The sequence below is a fragment of the Lepidothrix coronata genome, unplaced genomic scaffold (genome assembly GCF_001604755.1).
Source record: "Lepidothrix coronata isolate B3197 unplaced genomic scaffold, Lepidothrix_coronata-1.0 Scaffold79, whole genome shotgun sequence".
In the NCBI taxonomy this organism is placed as follows: Eukaryota; Metazoa; Chordata; class Aves; order Passeriformes; family Pipridae; genus Lepidothrix; species Lepidothrix coronata.
The window spans coordinates 2,095,072-2,113,715 of NW_016690259.1; the positions used below are offsets into that span (position 1 = coordinate 2,095,072).

The 18,644-nt window shown below is 37.8% G+C and overlaps 1 protein-coding gene across 1 annotated transcript in view; it reads right to left on the minus strand.

Moving 5' to 3' along the window:
- The window catches only part of ARHGAP10 (Rho GTPase activating protein 10), a 143,583-nt gene that overhangs the window by 84,730 nt on the left and 40,209 nt on the right, over positions 1 to 18,644 (minus strand). The window contains exons 4-5 of the mRNA XM_017820181.1: positions 6,491 to 6,562; positions 3,142 to 3,243 (exon numbers count right to left, since the gene is read on the minus strand). Coding sequence (XP_017675670.1) covers positions 3,142 to 3,243; positions 6,491 to 6,562 — 174 coding nt within the window. The remainder of the gene's footprint in view (positions 1 to 3,141; positions 3,244 to 6,490; positions 6,563 to 18,644) is intronic.

Consider the following 18,644-nt stretch of genomic DNA (forward strand, 5'->3'; position numbering starts at 1 on the left):
TTTTCTCCAAACTGGGATTTGTTCCTTTACAACAGAGATAATTCATTTACTTTTGAACTGCAGCAGCAATTCCCTTTTACTAGGTAACATGTTGTTTTGAATAATGAGGCTAATTTTTTTAGAAAAGTTCCAATAACACCTCTTCAAGCTTCTTTTCTATGGAATCCAAGCCAGATATACAAGAGCAGGAACTCGTGCACTGCTTTAATAGCATTCCAAAAGTCCCTCCTAAACAGAGAGAGGAAGCTGGGAGCATCCTCCCTTATAAAAGGGAGAAGTCATCTCTCCAGCCAAATTAAGGAAGAAAATATTGTTTTTGAAAACTACATTGCTGGTACTGTAAGTTTTACTCTATAACCCAAATAACTGCTGTAAGTAGCTATAATGTTACTGTACCCATGTCACACCTGTGCCCACTCTGATTGGCAAGAAATGCAATAGAAAAAAGTTCACTTTTTGGTACACTTCACAAGTTTCCACAGAGCATCAAATATTTTAAAATGCAGCCTTTACTAGCTGCAGCTGATACCTAGCACAGCTTGGCTGGAATGACAACATCATATTGATGGTGAACAGTTACTTTTTCAGCTGCCATCCATCTGTACAAAAATATTTATTTTTCCAGCATATATGTATTATTTTATGAAGTTATTATTTAAGGTACATGAGGCCCTTCTTAAACTTAAATTGGGTAATAGAAACTTTTATTAAAACACATTAAAGAAGGGCTACAAGCGGTTACTCAAGGTAACTAACACTTAGTCTTTGCCAATGTAATGATACCAAACGTTTCTACACTAAATTACAAAAGGAAATGGAAAAAGGGTTAGGTGAAAGGACCAGACTATCATGGACTCTCTCTTAACTACTGAGACTATATCCTTCAGGCAGAACAGTGACTGCTATGCTTTAAGAGGATAAGTCAAATCAGCTTTAAGACAGTTTTACCTTAAGACGTGCTTGGCTTTACTGCTCTGTGCTAGAAGTCTGTCAGCAGTTAAAGGGGAATAACCACAAATGCCATTAAAAAAATAAAGCTCTGATATATATATATATATCAGTAAGTAAATGATATATATATCGGTAAGCAAGCCATGCCACCTGGATGTATTCTATAAACCGTGCACCACGGCAATTGTTTGAGTTGTCAGCAAAGCTTCTAATGAGATAAACATGATATACATATATATATATGTATATATATATATATATGGCCACGACACCATAGAAAAATGAATAATGAATAATGAAGTGGGTCTACAAGGACATTTGGCTCATCAACTGGAAGACTGCCCTATATACACCAAAGCCCCACGTAAGCCCGTTCCTGTCTCTCTTCTTTGTTTTTCAGCGGTGTGGTTTGGTTGCCTCCCCACGCAACCCAGAATGCAATACTCAGCACAGCCATTTTATTGCTTCATCTCAATTCCCCTGTAAATAAATTATCACACCTCTCCTCAGTTTTTTGAGGCACAAGCCTCAGGGTGCACGCAGCAAGTTCACTCACTGTTGCATTGTACTTTGTGTGTTACTGAAGAAACACACAAATAAGACACAATAAAACAGAAATAAGACTGTGTCAGTGAAATTATAGGAATATCCCTCCACCAACAGAGTCAAAGACTGTGTAAATCTAAGACACACTCCAAATCATGGCACATTATTCAACAAATTTTTGTCAAATTTATCCCTGTATCCTTTATTTACTCCAGTCAGGAACTGACACAACCAGCCATATATAATACTAAATTAGGAAGCTCCAGTGCAATTATATACACCTATTCTTTAAGCTTGAGCAAGAGAGTGCTTTCTACTTAGCACTCTGACAACATGCTGCAAGGGTCTTTTTTTTTTTCCCAAATGCTTATACATTTATACTCCGAAATTAAATGCACAAATGAAAGAGCCTGACTGAAGACTTTAAAAATTTTTGTTCGTGAAACTTTGAAGGACATTTGGAACAAATCTATTTGCTTATTCTAGACTTTGCACATACTTTAAAGCTTCAGACCATATTTGATACGGTTTCAAAATGCCTCTTGCAGGTATTTTGTATTTTTCCATTGAGGTTAGGTCTAGTTTTAGATTTGATATTGAGAACCGTATTTCATCAAGATGTCATACTTAATCCTTTATCATTTTTTTCTGCATCAACTTCTTTGGCAGCTGATCAGTTTGATAAAAGTACAGCTCCTGATGCATAAGCAATGCCCAGTAACTTCATCAAGACAACTCAATTCCCCAAAAGACACCTGTTTACACATCTGAGGGCCTATGTTGCACATGCAGTAGGGCAAAGTAACATCCTAGTGAAACTTGAGAGCAATCAGAGTTTTTAAGTTCTTAGATAACTTTGTCAGTTACATTAACCATTTTTATGAAAAATGGCATAGACCATTTGGGATGGGGTAGAGGGCAGAGAGAAGTGTTATCTCTGAGGAAAACATTGGGGTTTTTTATAGTCTAAGCATTAATAATTCTGACATAATTACATTTATCTGGGGAAAAAAAAATCCTTCTGGCTACAGCAAGTCTCTGCAAGATTTCTCTGCAGTCTTCTCACACGCTATTTGTTGTTGCTCCAGCAATAAAAACTATTACAAGTAAGTATGATGATAAAAAACCCAGAGGGACAAAAGGAATGCCAGGCAAAACAGATCTGGTTTTAAGTTATAAATTGTCAACAAATTTTTGTAGCATTACTCAAAAATTCCCCAAACAAATCTTCAAAATGTGAGAAAAAGCACAAATCCACTTTTATTCAGGAAAAGAGGTCTTGCTGTGCTTTGCATAAAGTATTAGCACAGGATACTTAGTCAATACACTTAGCCAATTACATCCATGGTAAAGCCTGATAAGAAATACAGAGTTTTTCACAATATATTTGCACATTGCTATTGCCTTAATTATACATAAAAAATAACATGATGTTCATTGCTTCAAACACACACAAAGCCCTTGATTCAGAAAATGGTAGGGGTACATCACTAAGTTCAGCATATACTACTGATTTTCTCACCAACCTTTCCAGTGGAAATTTATTTTTATTTTACCACTCTGAATGCTGGGTTTACATTTGCTGAGGTACATGTACTTATTCAAAAGCCTTTAGCTTGAATAAAAATAGAGAGGTAACAATACCTCTTGTAATTGTAGCTCTTTCTTCTTAGCTGACAAATTCAAATGTTTTTCTAACAAACTGTAGTTCTTCTCTGTCTCTTTATCAAACTTCTTCTTTTCTTCCTACAACAGAAACGAAGTAGCAATGATTTATATATAAAAATGTAAGACTCTTTCTTTTAAAATTCTAGTTAATCAGAAACAAAGAGAAAAAAACTATCATAGCTCCGATAAGTAAAGAAAGGGATGTTTCCATCTCATTTAAAAAATTAAAGGCTAACTTGAAATGAAATTCCATGGCATCATTATGGTGTAGCTTATCACACAGATGCTTACATCTGCTAAGTCAAAAGAGCGAAAAAACAGACCTCTTTCTGATTTATTGCATTTTTCATTACTTTCAGGAATCATTCACACCACCTTGTTTTTGAATAGAGATCTTAAATGGAACTATCGGATTCCTTGAAAAAAAAACAAAAAACCTTTCTAAAATTGACAGGGGGAAAGTTCCAACGGCTCAAAACCCAAACAAATACACCTCCATATTCCACAGGATTTCTTGACTTTAAAGCCATACAACGACCTCTCTGCTGAATTCTTGTTCCTACCAGTTTTATTGTGCACAGGACAAAAAAAAAAGACTTTTTAAAATACAGAAAAATATCCATAAAACATAAAATCATACTAGGAAAAGAAAAATTCTCACAGACACATACGAATATCATTTGCACATGCAAATCCATTTCTCTGACCACCAAAAGCAATATACTGGAAGAAGGATGGTCATCAAATATTTCTAGGAAATCTGAGTTTCTGGATCTAATTTAGTAGAAGACATTGTAAAACAAATTGCTTCCTCAGTTCTAATTTCCTAACAGTGTGTAAAGGCAAAAATCAGTATTGATGAATTCAACCAACCAGTTTTGAAGCTATTTTTACTGTATCTAATTGCAATAGAAAATAACCTCAAATAAGTAAAATCAAGTATTACATATTCAAGAACTGACAGATTTACTCATCAGAAAGGTACTAATTCAATGTTAATATTTTTCTGTCAACTGTAGCTTTTTAATTAAATTTGTATGTATTCTACCCAAAATCTTGGTTAAACTCAATAGACATACTTGCTTTTTTTTTTTTCCTCTTAACCTTTCACTTTTAATAATATTATATATACACTATAAGCAATACACATTTTTGTTCTCTAAACCATTAGATTCTGAAAATGGCATTATATTTAAGGGGGATGTAAGTTGGTTAGGATTGCTTCTCAGAAAGGGCATTTGCAAAAAATGGTTTTTTTTCCCTCCATTATGAGTCTAAGACCTTCCTATAAAAAAGGAGCCACAATACTAGTTATCAACTGAGAAATACTAAGATATATATATATGATATCAGTGTGATCAGAGATAACACATTAGCATTTGGAGAATTAGGAAGAAAGTAGAGTGTGGGGTAGGGGGTGGATCTCTGTGGTTTTATTAGCAAAGTTTCCATTGATATGGTGAATATTTGAGTGTTGCCAGAAAAAAAAAAAAAAGAGCTCTCTTAACTTCTTAATAGGCAAAGCCAGAAACTTTACAAAAGTAGTTTGGGATTAGAGCAGTAGCACCTTTTATTGAGGGGTAATTGAATAAGATCTCAGCTTCCAGCACTATGGAGCTAAACTTTTATCTTATTCTTTTTCTTCTTAAGCCTAACTCAGACCATTTCATCAGTGGGGGATGTAAGATACAGGAAAATCTGAGGCAGCACATTCAAGTTTTAGTTTGTAATAGTAGTGTATAAATCTTTCCTAAAGTAAATACTACACAGTGTTCCAGATATATTTCACCACTAGGTGCCATAACTTCGTTTTCAGAGCTAAGTAGTATTATATTTCCAGTGTCAGTGCTTTGAATATATTGAATAAATATTCAGTTAAGAATATTCCAAGAGCTAAATATTTTTAAAGGAGTTTTATTTAAATATTATACAATTATGTAAGACTGTTCTATTTAAAGGTCAAATTCTGTCAAAAAAAAAAAGTTAGATCACAAATAATAGCTACAGCTTCACAGAAACAGTATGCAGGGACACAAGGAATGAAACATTCATCCAAGAAAAATGAGAGATGTAGATAATGTCAATGTCATTTGCCTTAGAACCATCAGGAACAAAATCCTGACTAGGAAATGAGTGAAGATATGAGATAATTTAAAGCATTAGGAGTTCTCACACCCAAAACAGCAATGTTCTTTAACAGCAAAAATACTGCTGAAATAATCCATTCATTAAACAGCTGCTTCTGTGACAAAAGTTACATTTAGAATGAATTTTTTCTTCCCTTGGTCCCTCACAGACCAAGTTTTCATTGTATGTTGGTTGGGTCATCTAATATACTTCTCTCAAGTCCATAGAATTACACAAAGCTCGTTGTATTATTAAACTGAAAGGATTTATGCTGAACAGAGCATTTTCAATTCATGAACACTGAAATCATATGCAGAACATGCTAATCATTCCTGCTAAACTCAAAATGTATAGCGCTCTTGTAACTGAAACATTGTCTTAGCTATTAAATATCACTGGTAATTACATCATTATTATAAAATAAAACATATGCAGGTAGTTTGAAAATGTAGTAATTGAGTTTTGTAACAGAAAACTGTAATAAATAGCTGGGTTTTTTTTTCCTTTCCTTTTTTTTTTAATAAGCATTTAAATTCCTCACTGCACAAAGGAAGATAGGTATGAAGAGGTCAAATTTGTCCTTGTTACTTTTATCCAAAGCTAGTCTTTATTTAATACATGAAGTTTACTGTGCCATTTTTTTAAAATATACACAACTTTGTGACAATCTTAAAAAAATTACCACTTTCACCAAAAAGAGGAACTTTGAATGAGATCTCATCTTTAAGCTCTTCATCCCTATTTTTTCCACTCACACAGAGACAATGAGTTATTTATGCAAAAGAAAAAAATAAAATAAAGGCAGTTTTCACTTTGCAGGTAGCAAAAACGCAGTTAAAGGCACATGATGAGCAAGCTCCTTTAGGTAGTTAACATTTTTCAGCCTTTGTTGTGCAACTGCAAGCAAATACAAGGCAGAACAGGATTACCCATTAGGAAGGGGGGCAGGCTGTTAGCAGGATTGTTCCTATTCCAGACATAAGAGATAAGGGAGGTGACAAGAAAGAATGGAGAAGACACATTCTTCTCTTCTTGAAACATTCCATTTGTTTCTGAAGCAAGTTCTCAAAGTAGAAACAAAAAAGTGTGAATACATGAAATCTAAACAACAGTATGTTTCTGCCAATTACACGTCATTACTGCAACGCAATCCAAGCAGAGAAATTAAACAAACTTATAAAGGCAACAAGGGACAAACCTTTACAGCTCCTAGCTGCTCTTTCCTAAATCTTTCCAAAGGTTTGATCAGAGTTTCAGTAACACTGAGTGCCTAAAGAAAAAAAAGCATGGGTTAGGTTTCCATAGCCAGACTGACAAGTCACTTTAGCATCAGCAATAAAAAGAAAAAAGGAAGCAAGCTCCGGGGTAAAATAACAGAGAAGCATGCAAGTTAGGAGTCCTAACTCAAAAAAAAAAAATTGCATCTCTTGAGTTCATTCAAGCTTTCAAAATTTCAATCACTTATTTCAATCCACTATCAGGAAAATTAAATCTAAAACAAATGCAGGAGTTTCAGAAATGTCGAGGCTGCAGCCAAACTTCAACTGCTTTATTTGTGCTACTCTTGCAGATCAGGTTGATGGTCTCAGTGACTGAAGATCAGAATGAGATGGAGGACAAATAACTTTCATTTGGTTTCTGCAACAAGTAGCACTACAAACATGCTGAATTGAATACTGAACAGCAAATAATAATCTTTTCAGACACAGTTAAAGCCATTAGGCATTGATATATATTTCCAAATATTTACAGTTAAGTACATTAAGAAGACCTTAAGTTAACCTAAGTTACAAAATCAAGAGGTTCAAAGTCAATAAACAAGAAGTTTATTTGACAGGGTGAGCATTCACCAGTGCACTTACAATATGTACAGCCTCATAGCCATACTAAAGAGAAAGAAAAATTCCATGATGCCTAGGACTGGGTTTAGCACAGTCACTGGGCTAAGATGCCAGGAGTTCAGGCAGAGCTCCCTGGAAGCTGCCCTCAGATACAACAGAAGGCTTTCTCTCTTTTTCATCCCCTTTCCCCCCACCCCTTCAGAGGTGAAAAGCTTCAGATAAAACATCACAGGCTTAATCTAGCCTTCTGGAACACTTCTGAAAAGTTTTTATCATAAAACACACACGGAATGTACTGGAGATCTGGCACAACACGAATCTGCACACCACTGTCTGCTCCCACCCACCCCTGGAGCCATGGAGGGATTACTGTGGGAGTCATCCTGCCAATTCACTGTAACCAGAGCAACCCACATTTTTCAACAGCCAGGGCAGCTCACTAACCTGTAGCTAACTGGAACCCCAAATATCTGGCAAGTCTGGGCCAAACTGGGTGTTGCACAGTCATCCCTGTAACAGCTATGTCCTAACTTCAGAGCACTTCTCCTCATGGCCCAAATTTTTTCTTTCAGCATCCATTTCCTAATTTTGCCAAAAACACTCAAAGCACCCCTCAGCACAGGCTTGGTGGGAGCAAAAGGAAAAGGAATCCTGACAATTATTTCTTTCAAATGCGTACAAGCAGCACTGGCCTAACCATGACAGAGGAGACCCTTGCAGTAAGCTGGAGGGTGGAGAAGGACAACAAGCAACTTCTGCCAAGTCTCCAGCACAGCCAAGAGATAGATATCCAGAAGAGTCCATCCCAAGGCATTGTGAATACTCTTGGCAGCTGGAGAACCATTAATTCCCTAAACTATCTCCAATCCCACCAAACGAAGACAGCTGAATGCCCCAAGCAGGAGCTCAACTGTGGTTTTAGGAAGGATTTAGCCCACCCAGCAGCCTGTGCAATATGTACCCTAACTATTCAAGCAGTTAGCACGAGTCTCCAGGGCAGTTTTTAGAATATTCAGATTTTTCAAATTTTTTCAGGCTACCAGAACTTTCCTAGGGGCTGAAATGAAAGAGCAATTTGGATTTATAATTGGATCGAGCACCAGAAACAGGTCCCTGGTACACAGCACCTGAGGACTGAAAGATCTCTTCTTGCTGACCGCAAGAATTCTCAAGTCAGAGTGAAGAACTGCTTGTGGAAATCAAAGAATAGTCCTTCTATACTGGAAAACTTTAAAAAGTTTTAATTGGTTCTGCCAGTTTCCCCTACACTAACAAAGCAAGGCAGAAAGCTGCGACGCCTCCTCAGAGAAGAAGACACAAGCTGCCAGGAGGCAGAGCACCACAGGTACTAGAATCATTTTAAAGCATTTAAAGGCAGCAACTGAGCACTTAAATGGTCTGAAGGTTAAAAATAAACAACAAACTACAAGTTGCTTATTAGTTGTTTGAACTTTTACTCAAAAGAGTGACACGTAAGATTAACGGGAATTGAACATGTGCTGAACACAAAGTCCGAGTGAAAGAAAACCACAGCACCTTGATGTGACAAAGAAAAAAGAAGAGGAAAACATTCACAGAAAAGACTGTGCTTTATAAACCAGCAGAGCTGTCTGTAAATCACTGCTCTGCTACTCCTGTGCAGTACTAACCATGGGAACCACTACAGGAATTTGTTTGAAGCAGAAAATAATCTTTAAATCAAAATGGGATGTTCTCTTCAGCGACTGCCAAGAAACAGATTCCACTGCTGCCAGTGGTATGATATGCCAGTAATTCTTTCATTAAAAGAAAAACAAGCTCCCCCTCCTTCCAAAAAAGACATTTATCATTTGGTGCAACTTAAACTTTTGTTAACAGATGCATCCCCAGATGCCTTCCATACAGGTATTTATGATTTGTCACCCCCTTTGCTTTCTGTGCCTGGGTTACATAACAGGACTCTTGATTATTTCAAGAGGGTGGAGTGAGATTTTGCAGATCTCTGGTCAAACTCTCATGAAGCTTCATACCATGCTCAAACATAAAAATACAAGACTGGTAAGTTCAACAGTGAATTACAGAGATGTTCTTCTGACTGGCAGTGATAAAAACAAAGTTCATAGTTAAATATGTCCAATACAAGACTAAATAGAGAGGCATTCCCACTGTTTTCCAGTACTTAGAATCCAGTGCTCCTCATGAAAAGATACAAAAATATGTATATTTATTTATAGAACAAAAACATTATTTACACTGCTATTCATTCTTTGCTTATTTATAACTTGGCAACTCAAAACAACATCTTTTTTCCTTTTTTTTTTTTTTAAACCATGGATAACAGATTAGAAAATAGGAAATAAGCTAAGGATTGCTTGAATATGTTTGTAATTATCACTTTTACCCTCCTTAAGAAATAGGATCATGTTAAAATGTAAAATTTCCAGGAAAAGTTATATTAGGCATTTAAGTTAAATATTCATTAATACAAAATTACTTGTTCCTTCCTTTTTCAACTTCTGTCTTGATTCTTAAATTAATTTTCACCACTCTACTTCTCTAATCAGATTATGACAGGAATGTACTATTTAAAGGGCACAAAAAATTCCTTTCTTTACTTTACATCTCTGATCTGCCTAAATCTATCTGAAAGAAATATATATATTCAATTATAAGATCTGGCAGGCAAACTATGGCATGTAACCAATAAGTGAATCAATATAAAGAGGTCATGTCTCAGGTAACAGTATCTTAACCAGCTTTACGAATGCCAAAGTCTCAGGAATGCTTTAAGAAATGTTTAACCTGATGTGCACACGTGTCCAGGCAGACAGTCTGGAACTGCCTACACTATTCCTGTTCTATCTACAGCATCTATGGAAAGGTCAAAGAATTACTTTAACTTGAACATAAACCTGGCAATAGCAGCAATAAAAATCATCACTGCCATCATCACCCCAGAAAATCGCTGTATCCAACATTTCCAACAACACCCTAAAGCAGGCTTTCAGCTTTGTGTATACCTCCTTATTTCAGATGCATTCAGGAAACTCCACCTGCTCAGAGAAGTCATAAAACGGTGCTAATCTTGACTTCTCCAGCTTCATTTCTTTCAAAGAAATAAGCAACAGGCCATAGATTAAGGGGCCCAAACCAACATTTCCTAGTGCAGACTAGGAAAGGCACAGACTAAATCCTTCAGCAAGCTCATTCACAGCTGTTGGGTACCTCCAGTCGAGTCAACAAGATCCAACAGGTCACTTACCAGTCAGCACCAGTCCACAAAGATGACTCCATTTAGACTGTCACTTCCTCCCTTCTCAGAGGAGTTTAGGGAGACACTGCTTCCCCAAACTCCTTCTACGCACTGCAACCTGACAGACAAGACCATGCTCCAGCATTCAGTGATCCTCTTGCCTTCTCGCCCTCCTGCAGTAGGCAGGAGCAGGTCCTCTAAGTTCCTGCTCCCCTTGTAGGCAGAACCAGGCTTGTCTTGTAGAGGAGCAAGGCTCTTTGCACGGCCTGCAGAGGAGCAGCCACCCACAAGAGCTCTCCCAGTTCAGTCCAGCCCCTGTGGCTAAAAAGGCTAGACCAACCCAAGTTAATCAAAATTTGCTTTTCTTATTAGACAAATGCAGCACTGGCCTCACAGCCTTCACCCTAAAAATATCCTTAGGCCTCAGCCCTCACTTGAAGCACTGGAAATTACACACTGCTCATCAACAACTCCAGTGGTGAGGTAAATACGCATCCTGACTCTGCTCCATTCTGAACCTAAGCATTCTCCCATAAAAGACAGGTTTACTGAGAAAGAAAAAAGCCAAAGCCATAAACATACACCTTCCTGCAGACTGCACAGCAGCACAGATCCCAGTCTGCATCCCAGGAACTGGAATGCAGATTGGATGCCATACCTAAACGAGGGGGTTTAGTTTCCCAGAATACCAAGTGGAAAGGTTTATTTGTAGTCAGGGGCAGGACTGTTTCTCCCCTCAACAAAGCAAAGAGGGAGGCTGCCAGTCAGTAGGGCAAAGCTCATGAAACTAAGTGTCAATGAAACTAGATCTGGGAAGGAAGTGTTGCCTTACTGAGTGCAACAGAGAATGCAGAAAGGAAGACATACCTACCAGTGATTAAATAACACAGTAGTTAACAATGCTGCTAAATAAAGTTTACTTTCTAATAAAGAAATTTAGCACCGACAGCTGCACTTCTACTTACAGAGGACATAGCTCTTCTGTGTTTTTTTCTAAGAAATTGCAACATTCAGCTTAATAAAAAAGCCAATTCTGATATCTCCAATGCTGGAAACTTCTAAAGAACGTTATGTCCTCGAAAAACCTTTAGTAGTTTGCATAGTGATTTGCTACTGAAATTTCTCAAGGAATTAAGACCTGAAACCCCGCATTACGAAACTTTGCAGATATAATTCCACTACTGAGGACATAGAGTGTTACTTGTGAAGCTTTATCCTCTATTCTCTCTTTTCCCAAGACAATATGGTTTGCACTTACAGTTAAGATATGCTCCCAGTTGGCTGCACGGCCACTTCTGCTGCCAGCAAGCCCTGCAGATAGAGGGGTGCATCTCTAACTACTTCTCAGCACTGGTTTTGTATTTAGGTGGAGCACTGTTGACTGCAGGCACTGCAGCCCACGCCCAAGGGTCATTTGTTTGTTTTCAAATCATATTTTCTTCTAGTAGGAGTCTGGATTTTCTCTCTGCACTAGAGCTTTCCCTGTAGCTTTACAATCCTAAATAATGCAAGGCCTCATCACGCATTGGGCATACAGACATGGGTGTTTGAGGGTTTTTGGGTTTAAGGCTGGAACCTATAGACTAAAGGATTTTTAAGGGGGTCTCATAGCACATTAATACTTGTGTGTCTTTGCATGTGTGCAGAGGCTATAAAATCGAAGTGATGTGCATTGCTCTGGATTCATTTGCTGCGGAGGAAGCCATCTGGTAACAAAAAAGCCAGGTGGACAGGCGATATATCTGTCTTAGACAACATATTTTGTGCATTTCTGAGGTACCAGAAGGCATCTGTAACAAAAAGCACCTTCCTCTTAAGTGTTCCAGAAAACTGCTCCCAGGATTTGGTAAGACAACAAGAAGTTTCTCAAATCGTTCCATGGGGAATTTCCTAGACCATTGATCCCCTGCACCACAAGCTGCAATACAGGGAGAATCCTGTGCTCTGCACTTGCTGGCTCTTTAAAAAGCAGCAGCCTTGCCTTACAGAGAATACAATAGCAGGACTCCTGAGTTCACTCTTTCAATCAAAGGTTATTTCCTGTTCAGTGGAAGTTCATGACTGATCTAAAGGACAGAGACAGCTAAAAGGGCCTCCTATGACCCATCTGCTAAGCCCTGCTCTGCTCTGAAAGGCTGTCTGCAATGATTCTCTTGCTATGAGACTGCTGACCTCAAAAATTAAATTGGTATCATTAGCAAACAACAAATTATTACACTTAAAAAAAAAAAGGTGAAGACAGGCAGTGAGTGTTAGTAAAGATTGTTTACTAAAATCTATTTAATAGTCCCATTTCTGAGTAAGTTTATTCTTATGAAATACATTCCACTAAAAATAGAAAAATACTACAAAGCCATAAACATAACAAATAGGAAAACAAAATAAAGAGACTGATTCTCACAAACAGCAACAAATCAGCTTTTCCCCAGCTGCAGTGGAGGAAAGCTGGGGATAACTCCTCCAAGGAAGTCCTTCCCTTAGCAAACCCAAAACACAAGAGCTGAACAGTGTAACACACCAGAACATTGCTCTGGTTCTCATACCAGCAGAAAACCACTTCCAGTCTACCCTGGTCATATAATGATCCTGACAAGGCAAAAAGGCTCCTCGGAAAAGAAAACAGCATAATGCTCATTTTCTTCCTGCATGGCAAAGCTCACCAGGGAGCAAAAAGATGCCACTGAAAGGCGAGGAATCCAACAGCAAACAACGGCTTCAGTGTTCAGTCAAGAATGAACTGCTCAATTGTCAGCGCCTTCCTCCACAAGAAACAGTGGTGTTATTAACAACCAGCAGAATCCAAACTGGTGACAGTTTTACAATGCAAATTCCAAACATTTCCCATTGATGAACTAACAGAATGAAAATTCTCTAGTGAGTTATGTTGATGCATGCGAGACCACAGAGTTATCTGGAAGTGGAAGCTCTAATGGTAACAGAACATGTCAGCCATATTCACTCAGAGGTGGGAGGAACACATCCAGAATTGGCTTTGCACTATTTTTTTCTATTCTATAGACAAGTCACTTTTATTTTAGAGATTAATGCACACAAGTTCATAGATGACTCACAAAACTATTTCAGAAAGACTGTATATGACATTGAAAAATAAACAAATAAACATTTGATGTCAGGAATCACCAAAACAGACCAAGGTGTGCCTGAAATAGTCATAGTTCTACATTCATGTTCCATATTCCAATAATTTAATGACTGTCATCTGGTCTCATGCCACACAGAAGAAAAGCGAAGGCTGAGCAATAAGACATAGCAGCAATTGTTCTGCTTGTTTCTAAAGCTGGAAAATATTTTATTAAAATGGATAATTTACACAAGAAAAGGATCTAGATCCTGCAATTAAGGAAGTCAAGTGCTGTTCCTGAGATATTCTATCTATGCCTCTATCTCTGCATCTGAGATGTTCAATATGCTGTTGGCAGCCTAATTTTTTTCAAAAGTGATCACCAATTCCATCTTTTCTACTGTCCTGGCAGATATATTTAGTAGCCTGTGCTGTCAGCAGACTTAAAAGGACCTGAACATATGGAGTACTACATAATGCCTTGAACTCCTATTGAACAGATCCTGAATATACCACACATCCAAGGCTATCGGGCACTTTTTTACCCTACATCAGTGAGTAAACTGATTGCTCCTTCACACAGATTTCTCCAGATTACTGTCAAGACAGATTAAGACATACAAACCCTTAAATACCCATGTGCAGAGTGCCAAAGGAAAGCCCAGAAAAATGAATACCACCATCTTCACAGCAGACTCAACTAGTGTAAACTAGATACAAAGAGGCACTGAATAAAAGGTAATAGAGTAAGTTATTAAGGAACACTATGTGTTAAGTGAGCACTTAACCCGTGGAATAAATACTCATGCATTTAAATACTTCATTGTAAGAGTTAAGTGTAAGTAAGTATAAATAAGTGTATGTACATATTAGTACAGATTATTTAGATTTTACCTTTAACCTTTTGAGTGCATTCATTTGAACCTTAACAACTTCTCAACTTCTTTTAACTGGGGAAACCACAACTGGAAACCCTCTCCTCCATCTTTCTTTCTTTTTTCTTTTTTTTTTTTTTTGTTGTTTTGTTTTTAAGAGGAAGAAAGGGAAAGACTAAAATAGTGACTTGACTGAGATTTTTTTAAAAAATCCATAGAGTAACTGTTTCTTGTGTTCCTGATATATGCTGGGAATAACTCTGCTTTTCAGAGAGATGCTAATCTGGATTCAATGCTGCCAACCTGGTAAAACTGACAAGGAATGCAAAAGGATTTTTGAGAGGCCAAAACCACAAAAATACCTTTGGCACAAGAAGAAGGTTTTCTCTTTTGCAAAAAAAAAAAAAAAGTAAAAAAGAAGAAAAAGGACTTAAAAAATAACTACATAGCACGTCTTCTCTTAAAATATCTGAAAGAATAGAAGTGTGCAAAAACTGTAGCAAGAAATAGAAGAGAACATATCAAAATAAACCAGCTAATTTATATTGCCTTGGGGAATGACAGGAAATAGAGTAAGGTTAATATAATTGTGTCAGAAATACAAAGAGAAATGTGATGGAGTAAAGAGGAAACAAACAAGTACTTAAGGGTAAAGTTAGAAAGACAAGGCAAAAGCACATTTTATTTGGCAAGGGGCAAAGAAAACCCTAAAGAAAAAAGGTTCTTCATATATATCTCCAAAAACAGAGAGGAAGGAAGCTATAAAACCATTATGTAACTGGAAAGAGAGTTAAAGCAACAATGAAGTGTAAAACAACAGCAGATTTTAATAATCTTCACAAAGGAAAAAAACCTCAGGTAATTATAGCAAATTATCTGACAAAGTGGAAAAAAATGGATGTTAATGGAAGCAAGGATTCCTTAAGAGCAATTAGATGTATTCCTACACAACTAAAGAATTAATTGCATTCAAGTCAGAAGGGGCTTTGCTTCAAAGTAGTTTAGGAACTCAGCAAAGCAAACTAAAGAGAGCAAGCAAGGCCCCAGAGGATGATAGAAGAGCAAACACAGCAGCAACTTAAAAGGGGGAAGAGAAGGAGAAAGCAAGAACTGAGTAAGTTATAGAACAGACATAGCAACTCTGATACTCACAGGTCCTGGATCTATAGAAACTTAAAAGCTACTCTGCATTTGTTAAGAACAATATCCAGCTTCCTTTTTGAGATCAGCACAGTAGCTCACCTCCTCAACAAAGTCTTTGATGCCGACCCACATGGCATTCTCAAAAGCAAAGGTGGTGACCTGGTCTTAAATAAATTGTAGGAAGAATGAGAAAACAACATCCTGGTTGCAAAACTACCCTGAAGAATACCTGTTCAGCTAAGAGGACATTTTTTTTAAGTACCACACAGGAAACAACAGCCAAGTGTCCTGCATGATTCAGTTTTCAGTAGGAATTTCTGGAGTGACTTACAAGTAACTCCATCACACTAACATACATGTGGAGCAATACAAATCCAAACCAAAATGTCAGTGCTTTCACAAAACATGATTAAAAGTAATTTTGACATAAAAGAGAGAAGGTCTAAACTCAGTGTAATTAAATTGAACAAGGAAAAATACAGATGTTAAATACCACTATGATGGAAAAAAGAAGAGTTTTTCCCCGTGACTACTTCAGAAACATTCTCAGAGATTTCCCACCTTAACTTACAGCAACAGCAACCTTAACTTACAGAGACTCAATATGGATATCAGATGAAAAAAACTGAAGAATAAACATTGGAGTAAAGAGAAATCCATATTGTTGGAACTTTTATAAGAGTGGGTTAGACTAGCACTTGAAAAGGGTCATCGAGGTACATCTGACACTGCTGCAACTCACACCCCTGGCAGAGCTGGAGGTAAATGCAGCCAACTGAGTCCTGGCATAGGAGCAAACAAACCAAACAGGACATGAGACACTACTAAATAGGACCTGAGAGATTGCTGGACACTGCCCATAACTGTGAGAGACGCTGACAAGAGTTACAGGCAGGGCTGTGAGGGCTGACTGGACTTCAAGTGTGGTTAAGGAAGAGTTATGTGAGAACCTGCTTTCTGCTATCAGGGGAACCAGGGCTGAGAGGGAGGTTTGGTGCTCGCCCTGGCAAGCAGGAGAATGGCCAGGTAGTGGGACAGAGCATGGGAGCATGACCACGTTGAGCCTCGTCCATCCCCACCTTTTCAGACTAGTCTCGCAAAGTTCCCTTTCATCCCTGAACTTCCACAACACTTGTGTAATGTCAAAGGAGCAGAATCAAAGTCCTGTGACTCCACTCACCCTTAACACGTGAAAAAAACTTCCAGAATACTCTCAAGGACAAAGTCATCTATTTCATGTCTGCCCTGGGGAATGTCACCAAGCTACCATGCTATGGAAAAATTAAAATGCACGGCAACATCTGAAATGCCCTTAGTTCTGTAATTCTTCATTGATTTCCTTAATTTTAGTTTATGTGACTGAATTTTTTCTTCAATTGTGCACTGAAACTGAAGGGGGAGTTAGAAATCTTCTGCTCATCTTCGAAATAGTGAGGGGAAAAATTCTCAACAGCAAGTATTCTTAACAAAGAAGACTGAACGCTTTTGAAAAAAATCCCGCTGTATACTTTGCATCTTAATGGAAAGTCTTTGGATCCCTGACCTGATTCCAAACATCTGTGAATGCAACATGCCCTAATATTCTCCATGGGAGTATCCCTAGAGCTCATGCCACTGTTAAAACATCCACTGAGCAGTCTTAAAAAAAAAAAAAAAAGTCAGAGCAGCAGACGTTGAAAATGATCTTTTCCAGTCACCACACAATCATTTTCTCAGAGACTTATGGTCACTGTTATATTGACTCACTCCAGAAATGATACATAACATTTGCTGGACTGCAATGCAATAAAAGGCCACGTATCTGGTAACTCAGAGAATATATTCTCTTTCTATTTGGTATTAAAGATTTGCCCCTTAACATTTTATACTCCCTGTTTTTTTCATCAAACAGTCACTGCTCTAACAAATACTGCATTTTATTCTTCTCCTACCAAGAAATTGACATTAATGAGCTTTTAGTGAGACAACACCTTCTGTGCAAGCATGGACATCAGACCAAAAAAATAGGTAATACTGTTTCATGGCATTCAGTTTGAACAACTGAAGTGTTTTACTATGCAGACAGACAGCACTGGATTCTCCACAGCCTTCTGTGCTGGTAATCTATCCCTGCTGAAGATCTGTTGATACAGTCACTGAAATGTGCCACATAATTCTGAAGTCCTGAAGCTGACATCCCTAAAAAGCCTGATATTAAAATAACATGACAGTCCATAAAGTATTTTTTGTTTTAAGACTTCCCTAAGATTTTCGCTAATTAGATTTATGTAAATTCATTCAATAAAATACAGCTATGGATGGCAAGAAAAAGCAGAGGAAAAACTATATTGCAGAATTATGAAAAACAAAAGAAGTATTGAAACATACTTGAGCAAATCGTTACAATTTGGTAAAACAACTCAAGACACTGAAAAATTGTCTCTACTATGTAAAGAGTACTCTTCAGGAAAGTGTGAGGCATCACCCTGACCCTAATTCAGACCCAAGTGTGGCTCCAGATCAGAGCAACACACCAGAACATAACACAGCACACACAAGAAACCATGACTATTAGTGGGCTCAGGACTGCTGGAGAGAGAAACATTAAAAAATAATGGTTCATAAGTTCTTTTCTCACTTATCTACATACTCCTACACTGCAGGCACAGCTTCTGGCAGAGAGAAACACAGAAGACAGATAAGTCTCAGCTTCCTGTCAGCGGTGCCAAATGGTCACTGATTTCCAAGAAGACAAAGATATAATCACACGACAAATACTGAGAAACGCAACTGCTATCAAGGCAGATCTGAGCACACTTCCTAGATGCAGAGTCTGACAACACTCAGATGAAAACTGGGTACACAGCACCTGCTCTATGAATTCCTGCTCTGAAACAAAAGCTGGGCATGCAGCTGCTGAGGAGAGCCATAGTACCACCCAGAAAGAAAGCCCCCCTCCTCTGGAAAATTTAGGAAATCCAGATAGCAAGGTGCATTGCAGAGCTCTCATGTGCAGACAACATGAGCTGTGTTACACTAAAACCTAAGCAATCACAGTCAACTGAATGAAGAAACTCACTTCTTCTACACAACAGAGAAACCAAATGTTTGCAGCTCCAACTCTCCACCAGGAAGTTCACCTACAAAGTAAAGGTTTCTAAGTCTGCTACTACATACAGACAACAGATTGCATCCCAGAT